At 45.4% G+C, this 23,351-nt stretch overlaps 1 protein-coding gene across 8 annotated transcripts in view; it reads left to right on the top strand.

Moving 5' to 3' along the window:
• Nucleotides 1–23,351, top strand: part of TMEM94 (transmembrane protein 94) — a 123,678-nt gene that overhangs the window by 73,441 nt on the left and 26,886 nt on the right. For 7 of the 8 annotated variants that reach the window (XM_053302915.1, XM_053302912.1, XM_053302908.1 and 4 more), the window contains 5 exons: nt 422–682; nt 3,866–4,181; nt 7,652–7,825; nt 9,014–9,116; nt 12,626–12,843. In XM_053302915.1, coding sequence (XP_053158890.1) covers nt 422–682; nt 3,866–4,181; nt 7,652–7,825; nt 9,014–9,116; nt 12,626–12,843 — 1,072 coding nt within the window. The remainder of the gene's footprint in view (nt 1–421; nt 683–3,865; nt 4,182–7,651; nt 7,826–9,013; nt 9,117–12,625; nt 12,844–23,351) is intronic. The other variant, XM_053302910.1, reaches the window with a different exon arrangement.

The following is a 23,351-nucleotide window of genomic DNA, read 5'->3' as shown; positions in this document are numbered from 1 at the left end:
AGGAAAGAAATATCTGGCCTCAGTTAAGGCCTGACTTAACCCTTACACCTGCCAGCAATCAATTTTGTTTCAATAGCCTTAGAGTACCCAAGGACCTAGAAGAATGTGTAGAATTCTTTAGTGAGAAGTGGAGAACTGAAAATATCTTCTTTTAAAATGAACTTTCTGAAGCAGGTAGGAGAAGTAGATACTAACTTTCCTCTTCCCCTGGAAAAATAAAACAAGTCTCCATTTCAGCCCTACTCAACTTAGGCCCCCAGCTGTTTTTGAACAACTCCCATAATCCCCAGCCACAGTGCCCAATAGCCAGGGATTATGGGAATTGTAGGCCAACATCTTCAGGAGGGCTGAAGTTGAGCAGCCCTGCTCCATTGCTATGAAGCTGATCAGTAATATAGTTTCCATTTGTTTCAACTCTCAGGTGTTTTCACCTGAGAAGAGTTTCAGCTCTTCTTATGCTGTGTTCCAGCCCCATGAAAGGGATGCTCTTCTCTCGGGACCTTTGTCAGACATGGTTCGCATAACCAATGAACAAGACAGAACTGAGTGGTCTACCAGCAACACCCCAAAATCTTCTGACCCTCATATCCACAAGAAAACAACTGGCCGCAAGAAGCACCCTTCAGGATCTAATGTGAGCTTCAGCAAGAATATTGAGGGGGGAGAGGAGGAGCCAATGCAGGTAAGGTATGCAAAAAACTGCAGATGTTAGCAGGGAGAACCTTTTAGCTTAAGAGCAAAGGCAGCGGCCTAGTCTACAACACAGACCTGAAAACCCTGGAGGAAGAAACGTGTTTTAGAAAAAGTCTCTCAGAATGAGGCATAAGGAGTATAGCTTGATGGTAATTAGAGCTGATTTGTGGGCTGGAGAGAGAGATGTCTAGTACTGCCTGTGTTGTGTTTTAGGGCCTTGGGCCTGCACTTACTATGGGGAAAAGGAGAGGAAGGATGCTACAGTGGGAACTGCTATAGGTCCTGCACTGATTGCTTTGAATGTGGGCTAGGAGAAGATGGAAGGTTTGCATGCTGAGGCTGTAGGGATGAATGTGACTTTGGACTCCACAGCTGTCAGCTTCTGGTCTGGGGGAAAAGCTTCTGGGAGGCTGTGATAAGGCCGAGACAATGTTATCCACTGCCCTTTGATGATCAGTTCAGCCCTGGGCCTCCTACGGAAGAGCAAGAATGAGCCATCCACAAAGCCCAGTGTGAGTTACAAGGGCAGGTGCAAAGAAGAATGGGAGTCCTGGTGCTGTGCAGACTTGCAGTGGGGGTGATAGGGAAGTTTGGGAGAGCCCCTAGCATGATCACTTTTAAAGCCAGAAAATGGCAGTCATGAGCTCTCCCGAGGACAATCAAATCACCAGTTGTTTGTGGCCAGTGTTGGTTAACTTGAGAGCACTGTGGCTACTAACAAAAGGGTTGCCTAGCAACATATAGGCTTCAGTTCTTAGTTTTATTTATGTGGTTTTTCAAAATGTCATTCTGTTTAAATATGGTTATATGAAGCCTGTGTGAATGTTCATTATCAAGGGCTAAATCAGAGGACTAAAGTTACTTTTGCGTATTATATCCACATATAGATAACAGTGGCTGCTAGACCATGGTTAATAGTTCCAGTAGCCTATTGTTTGCATTATTTTTGTGGTTGTGCAATGTGCAGTTGAACCCTAAAACTGACAGTTGAAATAGTGTTTTATCCCCAAGGCTGCACACATAACCAGGAAGGAACACACATGGACTCAAGGAATATTAATACACTGGCTCCAGGAAGGAGTGTGATTTGAAACTCGACAGCCAGCTTTTCTGAAACGAATTAGCAGATCATTGGGGTGCTAGACACAACACACAAGCTAATGACAAGATATAAAATGACATAATCAAGAACTGAATCAAATAGACCCTTGAATGAATGAAATGAATGAATGTGATGAAATAGCTTGGCAAATAAAGTAAATAAGACATATGTGAATAGAAGAACCCGCAATGCATTTGAATACATGGCAATGCTAAGCTATTCTTAGCAGCAAATCATTCTCAAAAGCAAATGCTTAAATATTCCTGCCAGCTCTACCCTGCCTCTACGTGTTTTATCTACTTCCTCTCCTGTCTTTCTACTTTAAAAAGCTCTAAAGTTGTGGCTACCTGGGAATCCAGCAGTATAGTCTCATGACATTCAGGGCTTTGGCTACAACCCTCCTTCCAGAGAGGAGCCTTCAAACCAAGAAAAGGGAAAACATATTGAATAGTAAAGAAATTAAGATGATAAAGATGCCTAAAGGGGGAAGCAAGAAATAAAGACATAGGAAAGAAGAAGAAAAAGGATAGGGACTTGAAGAAAGAGATACTCAAAGAGATGTTTTCAGGAAACTACCTTGTTGCTGTCTTGGTCTTTTAGTTAGAGTGTGAGTGTGAGTGTGTGTGAGAGAGAGAATATTAATAATAGTAATTAATAAAGCACTTCAACACCATAGGGGCCACAGAAATCACCATCAGCCAATTACAAAAAACAACTTTACTGAGAAAAGCCTATATTCTGCGATGATATCTATAATAACAGTAACAATATTGATAATAAAATTCAGCCATCCCAGGTCCTTGAGAAGGACTCGATGTCTAGTTAAAACAAACATGCCCTGAGCCATTTTGGAAGGGCGCTATAAAAATCAAATAATAATAATAATAATAATAATAATAATAATAATAATAAACAACCAGTCAATAACACCTGTCTGACTGTGTAAACAATAATAATAAAAAATAATAAAAAAAATAAAATCCGTTTGTTCCCCTGACTGGAAGGGTTCCCCCTCCTTGGATTTTAAAAAGGGTAATGTTTAGTCTTTCCTTTCTTTCTTGTCTTGTTTCAACATAGCTATTGGGTTTCTTGAAGTCCCTTTTGAAGCCAATCTATCACCTCTTTGTCCAGAAACAAGTTCTATCTGCCTTGGAGCCCTGTCTTTAGATCATAGGTGCCAGTTCAGCAAGTTGTCTCAGTTCACAGACGACGTTATGACTTTGTCATGTACATCTTTAGAAGAAGACCATCTCTGATCACTCAGTGCTGTTCTCAAAACATCAGCATGTCTAGCTTTGCCAGCTGCATCTTGCTGTTCAGCATCCCTTGCTGCACCTCCGTTGCACAGAGATGGAGCCAAGCCTTTCCCACTTCCCAGGGATCCTCTGTTCCAGTTTTGGCTCATTACAGCTGAGCTTTGATTCGCCAGGCCCCAAACCCCTTTTCAGGAGGAGTAGGAGTAGAACAGGGGCTAAAGAGGAGTTTCTAGAAGTAGATTGGCAGCAATCACTGACTGGTTGAGTTCTTGATTCAACACTATCTGCCATTTATAGATTTTTTTAAAAAATAATTTTTTTAAACCTTGGGATTTTCACTCTAGAAGCATTTTCTCCCCATATGTTTGTAATCTATGTTATGTTTTACTTTGTAAGAAAAATATGACTCCTGCAGAACAACAACATGAGTTTAGAATCAATGCATTCTGAAAATAGAACTTAATTGTGTGTGTGTTCCCCATTTATTCTGAAATTTCAGCACCTTCAACTGTTATCATATTTTCACACAATTTTCTGTAACCATGAAAACTAGAAAGTGGCTTTTTTAAATGAAGGGGAAAATGTTTGGAGGGATGCTAATTATTCCACTAGTACGTAGCAGGACTCCAAGGACTGCATCTAGCCTATGAGCTGTATGTTAAGCACCTCTGATTGATGAAGGCTTGTTTCCTTGGCACCCAGAAATTAACTTTAGCACTGCAGCCATTTGGCTACAGTCATGAGCTGCAGTGAATAGGTACAGTCCCCTGTATCCAATTAGAACTAACCAGGCATTTCTTGAATGTCATGTCAGGTCGAAGGTGACAACGAGGGACTGGCGTGTGAGGCAGAGGACTTTGTGTGCGACTACCACCTGGAAATGCTCAGCCTGTCTCAGAACCAGCAGAATCCCTCCTGTATCCAGTTCGATGATTCCAACTGGCAGATGCACCTAACCTCTCTGAAGCCTCTTGGCTTGAATGTACTGCTCAACCTGTGCAATGCGAGCGTGACAGAGCGCCTGTGCCGCTTCTCGGACCACCTCTGCAACATTGCCTTGCAGGAGACGCACAATGCCGTGTTGCCTGTCCATGTGCCATGGGGGCTCTGTGAGCTTGCCAGGCTTATAGGTAAGGGTCGTGAGAGGCGGAAGGGACAGCTGGGAAATGGGCTGGCATTTAAGTTAACTTTGTCAAGTCATCTGGGTAATGAGGGTTGGAACAGTATCTCTCCCCTCGCCCTTCTCATGTTAGCAAGTCAGAGTTCACATTTGACTCAACATTTCTTTGCCGATTCAGGGTCTAGATGCCTGGATGTATTTTCATGGAGGTATGAAACAGCTCTGAGAAACAGAAGGGACCCCACTTAATTACATAAGGAGCAGTCTCTCTGCTTGGTTGCTCATGATATCCTGAATTCTAGAAAAGCTGGCAGGGAGACATCATCCTGCCGCCTTGGCTTTTATCAGATGCTTGGACCCCCAAAAGTGAAGGGTGTGGTACACATGAAAGGAGTTGGCAGGGAAACTGTGCATGCAAACAGCACACTTCCTGCTTCACTTCTCTCAAACTTAGGACTATGAACTGTACTGTGCAATTCCCAGATTCAGCAGGCTAATATTGATCTATCGTAGTTAAGTGCAGAAAGGCTGACAGCCTGCATAGATCTCCTCTGCAAGCCCCTTATAAACCTTCCCCTGGCTAAATGTCCAGAGGCCTTCTTGGGTTAGTGCCTTGTCATAAGAAGATCTTTGCTACTTAGTTCCTTGGAGAAATTTCCCTGGCAATTCCAACATGGTTAGTTGGGCAGAAAACATGTAGCAAGCTGATCTGGCAGCTTGTCCATGTTTTCACACCTAACCATACTGTTTGCCTTCCAACCTAACCATAGTAAATCAATATTTAGTTTGTTTGCCACATAGTCTTTCTGCCCACTTCTCTCATATGTACTGTGCCCTTTACCTTTCTGAGGTCCAAGAATGTGATAAAAGCCTTCAAGGCAGCATGCCTCCTTGCTAGCTTTTTTAGTATTCAGAAAACCATGAAAAATTGTGGAGAGATTGTTCCTTATGTTACTAAGAGGGGTCTGATTCATATGTAGCTCTTAGGTATGTGATCCTAAATGGGGGTCCTAAATTTGTTCTTTCAGTTTTGGGGTTGGAGTGGGATGGATATTTTCCTAGGCCCTGCCCATTAAGAATTAGACATACGTCGAGTATCTCTTATGCAGTTGCTGCTAGGATTTTAATAAACTGTTGTCTCCATACCTAACAGATACTATGTATGCAGCCACTCTGTGTGTGATCATGATGGCTTAAGAAAAGACCATTATAATATGCAGCCATCACGGAAGTACCAGTTCATATAACATAAGAACAGTCCTGCTGGATCAGGCCCAAGGCCTGTTTAGTCCAGCATCCTGTTTCACACAGTGGCCCACCAGATGCCTCTGAGAAGCCCACAGGCAAGAGGTGAGGACATGAGGTGAAGTCTCCCTGTTGCTTGCAACTGGTATTTAGAGGCATCTTGTCTCTGAGGCTGGTCTATAATCACCAGACTAGACACCATTGATAGACCTGTACTCCATGAATTTGTCTAAGCCCCTTTTTAAAACCATCCAAGGTAGTGACCATCATCACATCCCATAGCAGATAATTCCATAGATTAATTATGTGCGGTGTGGAAAAGTACATTTTGTTGTTGGTCCTGAATTTCCTGGCCATCCATTTCATGGGATTACCCCTGGTTCTAGTGTTATGAGAGAGGGAGAGAAAATTCTCTCTGGCCACACTCTACTCAATGCATAATTGAATACACATCTATCAAGTCTCTCTGTAGTTGCCTCTTTTCCATATTAAAAAGCCCCAGATGCTGTAGCTTTGCCTCATAAGGAAGGTGCTCCAGACCCCTGATCAACTTGGTTGCCCTCTTCTGCACCTTGTCCAGTTTTACAATGTCCTTCTTAAGATACTGTGACCAGAACTGCACACAGTACTCCAAATGTGGCTGCACCATAGATTTGTATAACGGTATGATAAAATTACCTTTTTTATTTTCAACCCCCTTCCTAATGACCCCTAGCATGGAATTTGCCTTTTTCACAGCTGCCATGCACTGAGTTGACACTTTCAACGAGCTGTCCACCACAACCCCAAGATCTCTCTCCCAGTCAGTCACTGATCACTCAGACCCCACCAGTGTATATGTGAAGTTGGCATCACTTTACACTTGCTTACACTGAACCACATCTGCCATTTTGTCACCCACTCACCCAGTTTGGAGAGATCCTTTTGGAGTTCCTCCCAATCTGTTGTGGATTTCACTGCCCTAAATAGTTTAATGTCATCTGCAAATTTGCCACTTTGCTGCTTACCCAAACTTCTAGATCATTTATGAACAAGTTAAAGAGCACTGGTTTTAGTACAGATCCCTAAGGGACCCACTTCTTACTTCGCTCCATTGTGAAAACTGTCCATTTATTCCTACCCTCTGTTTCCTGTCCTTCAACTAGTTATCAATCCACACATGAACCTGCCCCTTTATCCCATGACTGCTAAGTTTACTCAAGAGCCTTTGGTGGGGAACTTTGTCAAAAGCTTTTTGGAAGTCCGAGTATACTATGTCAACCGGATCACCTTTATCCACATGCCTGTTGACACTCTCAAAGAACTCCAAAAGGTTAGTGAGGCAAGACTTGCCCCTGTAGAAGCCATGCTGGTTCTCCTTCAGCAAGGCCTGTTCTTCTGTATGTTTTTGAGTATGCTTTCCATCAATTTACCTGGCAAAGAAGTTAAGCTAACTGGCCTGTAGTTTCCCAGAAGCCCCCGGATCCTTTTTTGAAAATCAGAGTTATATTAGCTACTTTCTAGTCCTCTGGTATGGTGCCTGATTGTAGAAACAAGTTACATATTTTTGCTAGGAGATCAGCAATTTCACATTGCTGTGAAATGAGAGTTCCTTCAGAACTCTTGGGTAGATGCCATCTGGCCCTGTTGATTTGTTAGTTTTTAGTTTTTCAAGATAGTTTAAACATCTTCTCGCGTCACCTCAAATTGGCCCCGTTCTTCAGCCTCCAAGCCTGAGTGGCTTAGTTCCGGAGCGGGTATATGGTCAGTATCCTCCACCATGAAGACAGATACAAAGAACTTCAGTTTCTCTGCAGTCTCCTTATCCTCCTTAATAATCCCTTTAACACCCTCATCATCTAAGGGTCCAACCACCTCTCTGGCAGGTTTTCTGCTTCTGATATATTTACATAAGTTTTTGTGACCCCCCCTTGACACTTCTTGCTTGATGCTCTTCAAACTCTTTTCAATGGTGCTTCCTAGCTGCAAGCCAGTGGTTGCCTTCACATGCTCCTGGAGCTGATTGCAAATGGCTTGTGAGATGTATGAACTGTTCCTTGTGATAGCTTAAGCTGCAAGAAATGCAGGAAGTTGAAAAATTAATGTAGGCATCTCCTGTTCATTTGTGAGGGGTGCTGAGATGATAACAAGCAGAAAGAGAGATTGGGCAGTAAAGGAGAACAACGCTATATTCCTTGAACTTCCATCGGTTGATCTTCCCCTGTTTTCCATCCATATTAACTTTCCCTCCTGCAGGCTTTACACCTGGTGCCAAAGAGCTTTTCAAGCAGGAGAACTACTTGGCCCTTTACCGCCTGCCATCAGATGAGATGGTGAAAGAGATGCTATTGGGAAAACTCTCATTCATCACCAAGAGGAGGCCGCCTTTGAGTCACATGATCAGCCTTTTTGTTAAAGACACCACTACCAGTAAGGCTGCTGACCTGATCTGTGCATGATCAGAAGTGAAACTATTATAAACAACCTAAGTGATTGTAATTTGACTAGCTGCCTTATTCAGCTTATTCAAGGGCTCTATATATGGAGGATAGCTATGAATTTGAGGGTGGCGCATCTTAAAATGCAAGAGTGGGAGGAACAAATGTGACAACAGTGAAATCAGCAGTGCACCCAAGTGAAAGTCCCCTGGAGAAGAGCGGGTTCTCAGTGGCTGGTTAACTTTAGCTAGAATTCTGAAGATTGTTCCAGTTCTGATATCTTGAGCCAGTGGCATTCCAGGATGTTGAGTGTATTGGCAATGGCACTATGCTCACTACGGTGATGGAATTGCATTGGCTTATTGGTTATCATTCCTTCTGCTTCTTAGTTAAATGGCCTAATTCCATGCATGAATTTCACACTTGCCTTGGCATTTTGCAGGCTGTGTTCAAAAACTGACCAGATGAGGGAAGTGCTTGGGCTGGTTAAGTTAGGTTTTTTAAAATTGTTGCTATTCACTTCTAAGAGCTCAGAGTGAATAATGAGAACATCTGTAAACATTCAGTATGCCTTGGTCACGTATTGGCATGTAAGTCGGCAGGGGTAGCAAGCTCTCTAAGTTAGCTGGCCCTGGAAAGCTCCTGTTAGTTCTGCCTGAGAAGCTCTGCCTGAAGGCAGTTGCCATGTCTGAGGAAGAAAAGTGAGGAGAGACCTGCCTTGGGTTGGGTTTGAGGAGTCCCACTTGCCTTCCTTATGTCAGCATCTATTGCTTTTGGGGATACTGTAGCTATATGGGCTTCCTGTACCTGATCCAGGCTGGGAAAGAAGTTTTGCTGCCATCTGAAACATGCTCAGAGAACAGAGTGTACAGATTAATTTCACCGTATGAAGGGCATTTGTTAGTAGTAGTGTAAAAGTAACACACAAATATCCTTTGGGGGAAACGAGGGGTTTATTTTAGCTCCTCCCCCAACCCTTGACAGTTAATAGTCTTCTCTAGCAATAGACTTGATAGATGTGTTTAGCTCCTGCCTCAAATGTTTTTATCACCATTTGTTATGTTGTAAAACGTTCCAAGGCTCCTCGGGGCAATGTGGAGTGTTAAAAATCAGTAAAATCAATGAACCTGCCGGCAAGCAATCTTCAGTTTTGAGATGTAGGCCCATTTTTCCCTACTAGGTACTGAGCAGATGCTTTCCCATGGGACAGCTGACATCATCCTTGAGGCGTGCACGGACTTCTGGGATGGCTCCGATATCTATCCGCTGTCTGGCTCTGACAGGTAGGCAGCCTTAATTTTTGCTGGTGCAAGTCGTTGGCTTTAAAAAAAATGAATTGCCGGGGGGATTTCTGCTTGAGTTGTGTGCTCGAGGCAATGTTTGTTTTTTCTGAAAATAGCTTATGGCTGTATACAAGTCAGAGCAACAAGCCCCCTGTTTATAGAGCGAGCCTGCCGAGAAAGAATTGGGCCATGTACAGATAAGGCTCTTCAGAGGCTTGGAGGCAGTGCTGTAGAGGTATCATTGCTCCTGGTACACACCTGCTGTTCTTATATCCTACCATGGTCTGTGCTTAGAGCATTTTTGCAGGTTCCTGTAATGCTCTAGACTGTTCTGTTCTTGAACAGTTGGAACTTGCCTCCCAGGAATGTACTGCTGCAATATTGGTGTGTTTGTGTCTTTGTGTTTTTGGAGTAACTGTCATAGGCACCTGTTAGATAATGCCCATAGCAAGCAACTTAAAGAACTGTGTTTAAATTTTTCTTTTAGGTAGTCTTTTAGTACGTAAAAGGAGGGATTTTCCTTATGAGCATTTTTGTAGGACTTAAAAAAAAAAGTTACAGCCCCCTCAAAAGCCCAGTATATATATTTTAAAATGTTGGTTTGCAGTGTGCTTCCTCTTCCCAGCACGCTACAACATAGTCCCCCTGGGTTTGTGTGTATAAGCTGGGGTTTATTTTGTTCATTTTTTTTAAAAAAGGAGCAAACAAGCTTTCCCTCTGAATGAAGGTTGTCTTCCCCTTCCAAGCTTTATCTCTCTTCACCTTCATCCGTTTTATACAGTTATCAGGTTACTGAAGCTGAATTAGGTCTACTGCCAACAAAGCAGTAATATAAGGGGCAGGTTGCTGCTGTGATTTCATAGAAATGGTTTTCTGTACACAGAGCCTTCATGTTCTTTATGTAGTAGTCTTTTCAAACAGTGTTGTCCTTTTTCGTTTCTTGGCGAAATTCTTTCCTCGGGGATTATAACAGGTCTGTGTCTGCATCATGTTCTAGGAAATAGGGGGTAAAGCCACTAGGGATGTGCACAAATTGATTTTTTCAATTTGGGCACAAATTGAATCACCCCTGATCGGTTTTGTGTCCAAATCTGTCCCTGCGAATCACCCCAGATTTGATTTGATTCGTATTTGGACTACTTATAAAGGTCCTGGGAGCACCAAATGTGGGTGGTGGTTAGGTCCCCATGGGTGCTAACTACCACCCAAATTTCAAGCAGTGGGGCACTTGGTTGATTCTTGATGATTATTTATTTATTCTTTACTTATCTTTTTTATTTCCGCCTTAGGAAATGGGGATTCGAAGTTGCCCTATCCTAACCCTAACATGGATCACCAGCTTTAATTTAAAAAAATAAAATAAAATAAAAAGCTAAGATCTATGTTTCAAGTGTTTGGATTCTTTGGTGTATAATAACTTGTCCTCATGCATCCCTATGAGGATTTATTGCACACCTTCATTTCTTCTGTTCATTTTGACTGTCATTGGACAGTGCCAACTGTCAACTGCCATGTGCCAATTGCACCCCTCCCCACCTGCAAGGCAGTGGGGTACTCAATTTATTATTTTTTTTAGAAATATTGAAGTGTTTAGATTCTTTGGTGTCTAATAACTTTTCCTCATAATGAATCCCTATGAGGATTTATTGCACACCTTCATTTCTTCTGTTCATTTTGACCATCATTGGAAAGTGTCAACTGCCATGTGTCAACTACTCCCCCTCCCCCCCACACACTGGGGTACTGTTTATTTTTTAGAAATTTTTGAGATGTTTTGGTGTCTTCATTACACACCATTTCTTCTGTTCATTTTGACCCCACTGCTTTAATTTTAAAAATTAAAGATGAAAGTGAAAAATTTGGATTACACCTTAACATCAAGAAAACAAAGATATTGACAAATGCAGAGAATACACAAGTCAGAGTGAAGACCAATAATGAGATAATTGAAGTAGTAAAAGAATTTATTTTTCTTGGCTCTAAAATTGATCAATGTGGTGACTGCAGCCCTGAGATTAGAAGGCATATAGCACTTGGAAGAACTGCAGTGATCAGCATGAGTAAAATTTGGAAGAGCAAAGATGTAAATCTCCCAATCAAATGTAGACTAGTCAGTGCAATAATATTTCCAATAGTTACATATGGCTGTGTAACTTGGACTTTGAAGAAGGCAGCTAGGAGAAGGATGGAGGCTTTTGAGATGTGGTGTTGGAGGTGACTGTTGCGCATCCCATGGACAGCAAAAATCATGAACTATCAAAGTTCAAAATCAAAGTTCTAGATCGAGTTAAACAATATCGCTAGAAGCTAAGATTACTAAACAAAGACTGACATATTTTGGTCATGTCATGCGAGCTGATTCTCTCAAAAAGACAATCATGCTGGGAATGATCAGCAGGAGAAGGAGACGGGAACGGCCTTGTACTCGGTGGCTGGATATTATTAAAAATGGCACTGGAATATCTATGGTGGAATTAAAGGAAGCTGTTCAAGATAGGACAGCATGGAGTGCATTGATCCGTAGAGTGACCAAGAGTTGGATTTGACTGAACGGATAGAAGACGCTTTGCAGGTGGGGGTGAGGAATTAGTGGCATCCCACGTGCCAACTATTCTTCAGCCTGCAAGCCACTGGGTACTCAGTTTATCTTTCAGGAATTTTTGAGGTGCTTAGACTCTGTAGTGTGTAATGAATTCTCATTGGAATTCATTATTAGGAAAGGTTATTAGACACCAAAGAGCCTAAATACTTGAAAAAATTCCTAGAACATAAACCCCACTGCCGTGTGTGTGTGTGGGGGGGGGGGTAGTTGGCACATGGCAGTTGGCACGTAGTAGTTGACAGTTGGCACTATCCAAAAACAGTCAAAATGAATAGAAGAAATGATTGTGTGTAATGAATCCTCATAGGGATTCATTGAAGAAAAGTTATGCACCAAACACTTGAAAAATAGTGACCACACATTTTGCTCCATAACTCCACTTCTACAAGGGCTAGAGCTTAGATTTTTTAAAAAAATGAAAGCTGGGAATCTGGGGAAATTCATAGGAGGAATACTAATCTTAAATCAATTCAAATCTAATCTGGTGCAATTTGATTTGGACCCAAATCTAGCCAATGGACCACAGGGGTGATTTGTTTTGTCTCAAAATTGCCCGAATCAGCTAGATTCGGTTACAAATCGATTTGTACACAAATCGATTCACACATCCCTAAAAGCCGCTGCTGCTTTTGATCCATAGTAGTAAGATAACGTTAAATGCTGACAACGTCGAAGCAAATGGTGGCCTATGGGAAATCTGAAGGGTTAGAAGAGACCTGTGGACTATTAGTATGAAAGAAAAGATGCGTTGAAGTCTCTTCAGAAGAAAGAATGAAACATTTTCCCCGCAGCGAGTCCTGCCCCTGAAAACATGAATTTGTGGGGTCGTTTTTCTAGGCAGATGTTGAAGCTATTTTGTGCAAAGCAGTTCTCTGATGCCCTTTGTCGTTGCCTCTTTTGCTTTCAGGAAGAAAGTTCTAGATTTCTACCAGCGTGCCTGTCTCTCAGGTTATTGCTCTGCCTTCTCCTACAAGCCCATGCACTGTGCCTTGTCCTCCCAGCTCAATGGCAAGTGCATAGAACTGGTGCAGGTTCCTGGACAGAGTGCCATCTTCACATCTTGTGACCTCCCAGGGACCACGCCCATCAAGCAGAGTAGCCGGAGGAACAGCTGGAGTTCTGATGGTAAGTGCTTTGTCCCCACCTGGCCAATGGGCTCTGTTGTAGAGCCCAGAGCTGTGCATCTCCCCCCACTCTGCCCCCTTCCTTTGTTTTGAGGCAAGCGACACTTTTATTCAGGCTTCCAGTAATCCAGCAGTGAAACATCTGGACACAACCTTTTTCAAATCATTTTTATTAAACAAATTTGAACAAAACTTGCAAAAAACAAACACCACCACCACTACTGAAACAATGAAAAACAGAGTTATAGAATTAAAATAAAATACAAAGACTGTCAAGTTTAAACATCTTGAAGTAAATTACTACCGTGCATGTTTACAAAATACCAGCCTATGTAAAATCAACCCAAAATATATGTATGTATTTTTTAAAATTACATCTTGCATTCCTTCTCCATTATGAAGAGACTCAAGGTATCTCGCAATCCAAATTTAAAACAACAAAAGACAACCTAGGAACATAGGAAGCTGCCATGTACTGAATCAGACCATTGGTTTATCTAGCTCAGTATTGACTTCACAGACTGGCAGCAGCTTATCCAAGGTTGCAGGCAGGCATCTCTCTCAGCCCTATCTTGGAGAAGCCAGGGAGGGAACTTGGAACCTAGATGCTCTTCCCAGAGCGGCCCCATCCCCTAAGGAGAATATCTTACAGTGCTCATATGTGGTCTCCCATTCAAATGCAACCAGGGTGGACCCTACTTAGCTAAGGGGTCAAGTCATGCTTGCTACCACAAGACCTGCTCTCTTTTAAAAAAGCTACCTGATATATAGGAATAGGAATAGAAAGGTCTGGGTCCTATGTGTGTGCATCATGAATGTAGAGTGAGAAGACCTATACCTTTCCATCCCTGGGTAAGCGTCATCTGCTTCCAAAGGCTCTTCTAACAGAGATCTGCTAACATGGCTCATCCGAGCAGTGATGTAGCCTAAGGAGAGCAATGTTATAATATCTTGTTATAAGTTCCTTATGAAGCAGATCTTTTAAGCTGTCTGGGAAGTTGTCAGGTAGAAATGATCAAAGATCTTAGCTAATGGCTTAGCCTGTTTTATGTCTTGTTAAATTCTTCATCCCAGAATTTAGAGATTGACTCACAAAGTCCACCACACATAACAGTAATTGTGTGTTCCCAACCCTCCCAGCATATTGGGTTTTATGTGTGTATACCGTATTTTATGGACTATAAGACTCACTTTTTTCCTCGAAAAATATCCGCCAAAATTCAGGTGCGTCTTATATGTTTTAACAGTTTAATATGTTAAAACTCTGAAAAACTGGATTAAAATTAAGGTGCGTCTTATAGTCCGTAGCGTCTTATAGTCCGTAAAATACGGTATATAGTGGGGGAGCTTTAAAATGATACTTAACATTTATATAGTGCATTTTGACTGTGCAAAGTGCTTCACATGTACTGGCTTGATGTTATCTGTACTACAACCCTAAAGTCAGTTTTTTTATTTATTTGAGAATTTCATATCCCATCTATTTTCAAAAAGATTCCAGCAGTTAAAGATATGTTAATGTTTAGTATTCTTTGGCTTTGCCAATTTGGTTACTTGAGCTAGCCTTCTGAAGTTAATGTTTCACAGAGATATTGGAGGGAAACCGAATTCCTAAGGGTACCTGCTCCTGAGACAGGGCCAATAGCAAAGCAGCCCAGGTAACCCATGTAGGAGGGGCATACCCACTGCCTTCCAGTTTCCACCCTGTCTAGCTCTAGAGCAGGAACCTTGGTGCCTTGCCTGTCCCTGTGTCTCCAGGAGAGAAAAGAAGGGACACAGCTGCATCAGCCAGCCGGGATTTTTCCTTTTAGCCTGCCAAACTTGGTTTAATTGCTGGGATGGCGGAGTGCGAGGGAAGCAGCAAGAGAGAGGCTTCCCTTTTGGATGACATCTTCCACATGCTGTGAGCTGTACAAGCCTTAGGCAGACTCTGAGTCCCAACTGAAGAAGTGGCGGGATTCTAAGGTGCAGCTGTGGTCTCCCAAATGGAGAGACCCTGCTTGCCCTTCCAGTTCAGCAGCAGTTGCAGCCCAGTGCCCCCTCACTGGTAGGTAATTGGTCACATAGGCCACAGGTGATGTCGGGGGCTCAGGCAGTCATGCAGTCGCCCCTGAAGGCCTGGAGGAGGGCTGTAAAGTTCAGCCAGCATATGTGGCCCAGCCGGGATACATCAGATGTGGTGGGTCTTGTCATCCCCCAACTGCCCCAGTGTTCAAGGAGCTCAGTGCCAGTGTGGGTGGAGAAAATCCCCAAATATATTCAAGTCTGGCTCAAGCAGCTGGTCCTAGAGGAGGTTCAGAACTAAGGAAGAGGCCGCCTCCTTACTAGCTCAGGAGAATGCCCCCCAAAGGCAGGAAAGACCTCCACTACAGAAGCCTCAGAGGCCCCCTGACTCTGCAGTGCCAGCCTCTGCAGATAGAGGGTGACCACCACTGAGGAAATGCCAGGAGGCCTCTCGAGCGAGGGCTCTGATCAGGAGTCTAGGCCACCCAGATGAGCTGGGCGGGGGCTGAGGAGCTGAAGGCATCCATCTTCTTTCCTCAAACATTTCTAGTCCTCTTCCTTTGAACTCAGGGGAGTTCCAAAAAATGGGGGAAATCACCCATTACAGAAATCCTAATTTGGCTTTACTGAGGTCTGCAGATAGAGGATGACCGCCACTCCAGAGAGGCCTCTGTTTGCTTCCATGAGGGCTCTGATCAGAGATCACACCAGTCAGACCCAGAGGCACCCAACCTCACTCCTCAAGGCTCTCCAGCCCGCACGGCCCCCAGCCCTTTCTCCTAAGGATTTCCCAGCCCCCAGGGCTCCACTCCAGCTGGATCATATTGCTCTATTCCATCCCAGGGAGTAGGGATGTGCATGGATCCAATTTGGGTGGTTCGATTCGAATTTGAACTGACCCAGCTCGGTTCTGGGTTCGATCGAATTGGGTCCAGCTAGGTTTGACCCTCGAGCCGGGCCGAACTGGCTTGTGGACTGACTAGGAATCCTTGAGGATTCCTCTTTACAAGTAAAAGGTGCATCTCTAAAGGGGCGGGGGGCGGGTAGTGAGAGAAAGCGGCCTCTGTATCTTTAGCAGAGGCTGTGGAATAGGCAGCAAGGTGGCAGTGGGGGCTCACCCAAACCCCTGCAAGCCTCACAAATGACTGCCTAGGCTGTATGACCCAGTTTGGGCCTCTGTGCTAAGGATCACTGGCACCTGGGACCAACCTGCACCAGTTCTATGCACTTGTCATTGAGAAGAACAAAAAATAAGGCCCTGGTATGCCCATCCAGAGTGGTCTTTGAACAATTAGGGCAGGAAAGGAGAGGTGTGGATTCCAGGAGTTAGGGAGCTTGCTAAGGCTGTTCTGATACACATCTAGGGGCAATAAACATATTAAAGAGGAGAAACTGGCCAGATGGCTCAGAGGCATTTAGGTAGTCGGAGAGATATTTGCAGCATTGTCTCTAGGCAAGCAGCTTTCTCAGTTCATCTATTTCCCAAAAATTTCCCCTAAGTTCATGCGTTAGCCAGAGCGGTTCTGTTCACTCGGGGTGTGTGTGTTGAAAATATGAGGCAGATAGACGGGCTGGCCCATGGTTCATAACACTCTCAGGATTTTCTTCCAGGGAGATTTTGCTGGGTTACTGCACAAGTTCCACAGGACCCTCAGTCTAGAAGGGCAAGGGCCTTCTCCACCCAGGAGGTCTTTCCACCTTCCTCGCCCACTGAGGGTATCTGAGGTCTCTGTTGCTTTGTTAGGAGCAGATTGTTGCCAGATCTTGTAGGAGAGCCACAGTTCCTCCTCAGGTAGTGGCATCTCTGGATCAGTGGTCCTCCCCAGCATCCCTACAGGAGATAGACTACCCATGCAAAAGGGTTCAGTTTACCCCCCAATACAAGTCTGTGGGGAAGGGGCTCCCATGGCAGCCATCTGATAGCTCAGGGTCAGTGGTCCAAGGAGACCAACTCAGCTTCAACTGGTTGGAACTCCAGGCAATCAAAAATGAGTTCCAGCTGGTTCTGATGCATTGTTATATGTTCATCAGAACTGACAACTTCACCACTAAGGTCAATATGAACATGTAGTGCAGCACAAGGTCCAGGTCACTGATATTGGAAGCACAGCTGATTTTAACATGGGCAGAGACCAGTTGTCCCTCTAATTTTTTTCATCTCTGTGCGGAATAGCAATAGCAATAGCAATTACATTTATATACCGCTTTATAGCCACAGCTCTCTAAGCGGTTTACAATGATTTAGCATATTGCCCCCAACATTCTGGGTACTCATTTTACCGACCTCGGAAGGCTGAGTCAACCTTGAGCCCCTGGTCAGGATCGAACTTGTAACCTTCTGGTTACAGGGCAGCAGTTTTACCACTGCGCCACCTGGGGCTCAGTTTTGTTCTGGGCGGCAGTATCAAGACACTGTGTGTGCACATGCATTCAGAGTGGGATCAACCTGAGCAGGATCTAAAATTAATTGAGCGGTCATCAGAAAACTTGTGAGCACACACCTTAGAGGAATCGGTGGCAGAGAACAATGTCACAGTTGATCTGCAGGGGGGTATCAAATATGTTAGTAGTGTGGTTAAGCCACCAATAGATTGACCAGGCAGAGTGGTCTTCAGCGATCAGACCTTTGCATGCATAGTGAACAGGTTCAATCAGCTGTGGTAGATTTATTTGTCACCTGGAGAATGCCAAGTTTTCCAGTTTCCTGTCTAGGCATGTTCAGGAGGAGTGGAAGTAGTGCCTTGACAAGCAGCTGGCTCTAGGGTCTACTATACACATTACTCCCAAATAGCAGAATTTAGGTGGCACCAAACTGTCCACATTTCATAGACCTCTCCTGGGAACTCCCTGCCCCCCGCTTGTAGGCTACAATCCGCATCTCCTATTCCAGGGTTCAGTGGCTCATCCAAATCTGGACTGGATAAAGCTGTGCGACTGGATGCTAGAGGGCCAGTGGATACATTCCACAGATTTTAGACACTATTTTGGCATCATGAAGGCCTTGCACAAAGCGAATTTCTTGACAGCTAGGGTCAAGGACATATCTTCATGGGTTATCTTCCCCCACGTGCTCTAGGCAGGACTATGCTAATTAGGTAAAATAATAGCCTATATAATCTGGGGAGGATAGCCCCACCCCAGTTCTTCCAGTCCTGCAGTGCTCCAGGCAGCTTCTCCACCTCATTTCTCTGAATCCTAGCCTTCTACCATCCTTATTTCCAACCTCTTCCTTCTACCTTAAAAAACAAAACAAAAACAAAAAACCTTTTCTCCCGACCCTGCTCTCCCTCCTTCTCCTCCTTCTCTTCTCCTTACCAATGCATGGAGCACAAAGGAAGGACACAAATTGTCTTGGTCTCAAGAGGAAAGGGACAGAAAGGCTTCCCCATGGCTTCAAGGACCCCCGGAACACCACTGCCTACCCAGACAATGTCTGCCACTGCCTTCGAGCCACGAAACACACAGTAAGTCGGCCCAGCGTGCCCCTGACAGTGGAAGGGAGACAGAGCTAAGGGAATCTTCCCAGACCTCATCGCTGCTTGCCATGAGGCTGCATCACACTGCGGAGGCGAAGCTGAGATACCCGTCTCCCTCTGCGAGAGCGCTAAGGGCCGTGGTGCACAGGCAAGCGTCCCCCACCGAACACAGGGAGGAGCTTGCCAAGGAATAGTCCCAGAGTGAGGAAGAGGCTCAGCCAGTGGAGGAGGACTTACAGCAGCCTCTCTTGCAGATGCATGCAGCACGTGCAGCCGGACAAGGGGACAGAAGATCTCGACCCAGACAGTCTGCAAGGCCCAGTGAGACCCACCCCTGCTAAACAACCCCCTTCTCCCCCTCAGGGCCATCTGTTCGGGGCACCTCTCTCCTTGCCCCAATCCCCAGATGCATCCCATTGGAGTGGCAGGATTGGTTTAAGTCAGCCATTTCAGAGTCGTTACAAACATTTAAGGTGCCCCAGAATAAATTCAAAAGACGCAAAAGCCATAGAAGGGATCCCTCATCATCATCGGAGTCATCCTCATCAGATACCAGCTCTCCAGCTCCTAAAAAATCTAAAAGAAAACAAAGCACACTAAGGCATCCAAAACAGCCAAGGCAGGTATAGAAAAGGGTTCCAAACATAAAAACAGAGACCCTCACTCTTCAGAACTCTTGGGCCCCGAGTCAGATGACCTTCCTGTTGTGTTTTCCTGCCCAGCCAGGCCAGATAGACCTCTCAACCCCTCAAAGCCCATCATTGATCTGGAAACAGACCCAGATGCTGCACCAGATGGGGAGGATGGACCTAACCAAGACCCAGACACCCTCCCTGACAAGGAAGAGGACAAATGGCCCCCAGCTGAAGATCCTGATGCTGACCTTTATTCCCAACATTTATTCCTGGCAGAGGACTTTAACCTGACTCACTAGAATTATAGCTACCCTTGGGTTGCAATCTAAGCCTTCCAACTAAGACACCACAAACCTCTAAGGAGGACCTGGTGTTTCCTAAGCCCAAGAGCAAGGACACGCTGATCCCTATGCCAATGCCATTCACTGTAGCGATAAAACAGGAATGGCTCCTCCCGGCTGCAAACAGAAAGGCCCGCTCTGTGGCCAATAAGTTTTATTCTTTTTAGCAGGAACCACAAGACCTACTAAAAAACCCTCCTGCTGATGCAGCAGTAGTACAATTGGTCTCAGACTCCCTGCTCCCTAGGAACAGTGAAGCCCCGCTCAAAGATCCTACTGACAAGATCCTACTGAGGGTGGAATTTGCTTTTAAAAGAGCACACAATAACTCTTCCTTAGCAACCAGGGCATTGGTCACAACGTCAGTGTTAGCCAGGGCTGCCCTACTCTGGGTGGATGATTTACTACAATATCCTCTGTCTGATCCCACCAGACTTAGAGAGCATCCTCACTAGATTCAATTAGGTTTTCCTCCAGAGCCTCTGCTGCTTCAGTGGTTGGCAGAAGACACCTCTGGCTTAAAAGCTGGTGGGTAGATGCCACATCCAAGACCAACTTTTCAGCGGTACCCTATGATGGGGTTAAATCTTTTTCTGAAGAAGCCTTAAAGGTCATCTTAGTGGAATCAAAAGACAAGAGAAAAACTATGCCCTCTGATCCAGATAAAGTACCCAGAAGGCCCTTTCTTTCCATTCATGCCTCTAGACCTCCCCTCCAGAGGCAGAGCCAGGGACTTTAGGACACAGAGAGGAGGCTGGAATTTACAGCACCTACCCTCCAGAACCTTCAGTGAGAGCTGACAAAACTTGCCTCAATCGGCCAAGCAAAACAAACAGGCCTGACTTGGGGCTTCCCAGGTTGGTGGGGGTGGGTGGCACCTGTCAACACACTACCATGCCTGGGAACCATCTACCACCGACAAATGGGTGCTCGACACAGTCCAAGCAGGTTACAAAACATAATTAGACGCCAAACCCACAAACTGCTTCCTCCCTGCTCCGGCTCTTTTACAAAATATTCAGACCTGCTAGGATCAATCCATCGTCTCCTGGAAATAGGAGCAATAGAGTTGATCCTCCCTTCCCAGTAGGGGCACAGCATCTATCCTATCTTGTTTACTGTCCCCAAAACGTACAGGTCCAAATGGGCAGTGCTAGACTTAAAATTCCTGAACAGATGGGTCAAATGAATCCAGGCTGGAGTCCCTATGCTCCATAGCGGAAGCAATACACCATGCAGATTTCGTATCCTCCATAGACCTAAAAGAGGTGTACTTGCACGTACCAATACACCCCATTAGCAGACACCTCCTCTGGTTCAAATACAACGGGGTACATTACCAATAGAGAGCCCTTCCTTTCGGCCTCTCATCTGCCCTGAGAGTTTTCACAAAGGTGCTCTCCCCATTCATAACACACCTACTCCTACGGGGGATCAGGATCTTCACCTAATTGGACGATCTACTCATTCAATCACCTACCCCGAAATCAGCCAAGACATTGGAATCTCTAGAACACCTTGTAAGCCCTATGGGACCATAGCTTCCTAATCAATACGGAAATGAGCCACTTAAATTCATCCCATCAGACCCAACATCTAGGAATGGCCATCAACACGATTCAGGACCACTTCTTCCCTCCATCGGACAGACAGAAAACATTGACCTCAGAGTGGCACTGGCCACCAAATCAGTACCCCTCCTCTCCTTGGCAAAAATTCTGGGCCTGATGGTTGCAGCTCTGGACTCTATTCCGTGGGCCAGACTACAACTCTGACCACTTCAGTGGTTCCTCCTGCCATACCAACAATCCATCACCAGGAAGCACAACCTCCTCATCAGACTCTACGGTTCAGTCCGCCCATTTCTTCAGTGGTGGCTCTTCCCACTATACAATGCAAGAGGAAAAACTTATATGGATCTCCCCAGGATTATGGTGATGACAGATGTCAGTAATGGGTTGAGGAGCACACTGCCAGCTGCTATCAGCCCAAGGGAGATGGTCAGACCAGGAGCAGGAACACAGCATAAACTGGTTAGAACTCCAGGCCATCAAATTAGCTTTGCTGGCCTTCCAACAAACCTTCTAAAAACAGCACGTTCTAATCAGAACAGACAGCAAATACCACAGCAAAAGCACACATAGACAGACAGGGCGGCACCAGGTCAAAATCACTGCACACGGAGGCGGCCCTCCTCCTGAAATGGGTGGAATACCACCTTGTGTCTATCACAGCCCACCATGTGAACAGAGACCTGAACTCCCTGGCAGATTGGCTGAGTAGGGAAGACCTGCTGGGAGAGTGGATACTGAACCGGACTACCTTCAAGCTGATCACTCAGCACTGGGGGACGCTGGTGGTGGACCTCATTGCCACTCCACACAACAGCCAGACCCTGAAGTTCATGTCCAGGTTCTATTGCAGGGAGATGATAAACATAGATACCCTTGCAGAACCATGGCCTCAGGGCTTGTTATATGCCTTTCCTGCCACTCCTCTGATCACCAGGGTACTCAAAAGAATCCGCCTTCTCAGGGCACAGATAATCCTCGTGGCTCTGTTCTGGCCCAGGAGGCCCTAGTTCGCAGAGCTAGTATATCTAGCATCCTCAGATCTGTGGATGCTTCCCATATCACCAGACTTCCTGATCCAAGAACCAGTACAGCATCCAAATCCAGGATGGTTACAACTTGCTTAGTGGAGACCAAGGGGCAAATACTAGGTCAGCACGGTACTTGCCCAAGGTATTGGACGCTATGATGGCATCCAGGAGGCCATCCACAAATAGAATGTATCAATACACATGGAGTGATTTTCTCTCCTGATCGGCACGTCACTCCATTCCTCAAGGCAAGGCATCCGTGCAGCACCTCCTTCAGTTCTTACAGGAGGGCCTAGACAAGGGCCTCAAACCAAACATGCTCAAGAGGCAAGCAGCGTCACTAGTGGGCCTGATCTCTGGTCTATCACAAGGATCCAGCCTTTCACACCCTCATCGCAAGTGGTTCCTGAGACGAGTAATCATGCTATCTCCTCCTACAGTCCATCATTTTACTTCCTGGGACCTCCATACTGTTTTAAAGGCTCTCCAGGCACCTCCATTCAAACCCATCTGTTCCATCCCATTGCACATCCTGTCTAAACTAGCCTTTCTAGTTGCTGTAACATTGGCACGATGAGTCTCAGAAATCCAAGCTTTGTCAGTTCACAAGTCCTTCTGCATTTTCCCCAAAGAAACGGTTCATCTGATCCCTGATCCCTTCTTCAAGCAAAAATTAGTGTCAACCTTTCACCAATCTCAAGACATTGTCCTGCTGTCCTTTTGCCTGAGGTCCACACACCCAACAGAAAAGGCATGGTACATGCCCAATTAGGAGTATGCACGGACCGGTTCGGAGGCCATTCTACTGGCCTCCGAACCGGTCCGGACATGGGGTGGTTTTGGTTCGGGAGGGTTAGGGGGGTTCCATTAAGGGCGGGGGGGGACGCGCAGAAGGCTTCCTGCACTTTGCAGACGGCAGGGAAGGGAGCGGGCGGGCGGAAGGATATCTCGCTGCCGCCCGCCTGAGCATGGTAGGACTCGGTCTGGGCGAGATTTAAGGGGCTGAAAGAGCTTCGAGGGGGCTTCTCGAGGGGGCTTCAGCGGCGGCAGCTGCCGCCCGCCCGAGTGCGGAGCCATCGTAGAGAATAGAAGTGGGCAGAGAGGGATCCTACAGCCGTATTTTTTATGGTATTTACGGTGCAAAAACTGGAAAGGGCGGGAGGGGTAAGTAAAGCCCCCCCACCCTTAATGGAACCCCCCATCCCAGTGCCGAATCGCAGCTCCACGGTTCCGTGCACACCCCTATGCCCAATGTTCATCGGTGCCTCAAAAGATACATAAAATCTTCATCTTCGTTTAGAACTACAGATGCCCTCTTTGACTATTTTTTGCCCAAGTCAATGGGTAAGGCAGTATCTCCATCCACAATAGCTAGATAGATTAGAGCATGCATCGCCATGGCTTATGAGACGCAACACCTGCGTCTGACCACACACATTCTGGTGCACTCC

This window comes from Hemicordylus capensis, chromosome 2 (genome assembly GCF_027244095.1).
Source record: "Hemicordylus capensis ecotype Gifberg chromosome 2, rHemCap1.1.pri, whole genome shotgun sequence".
Lineage (NCBI taxonomy): Eukaryota > Metazoa > Chordata > Lepidosauria > Squamata > Cordylidae > Hemicordylus > Hemicordylus capensis.
Note: the sequence above shows the minus strand (reverse complement) of the source record. Positions and strands in the feature narration are given on the sequence as shown.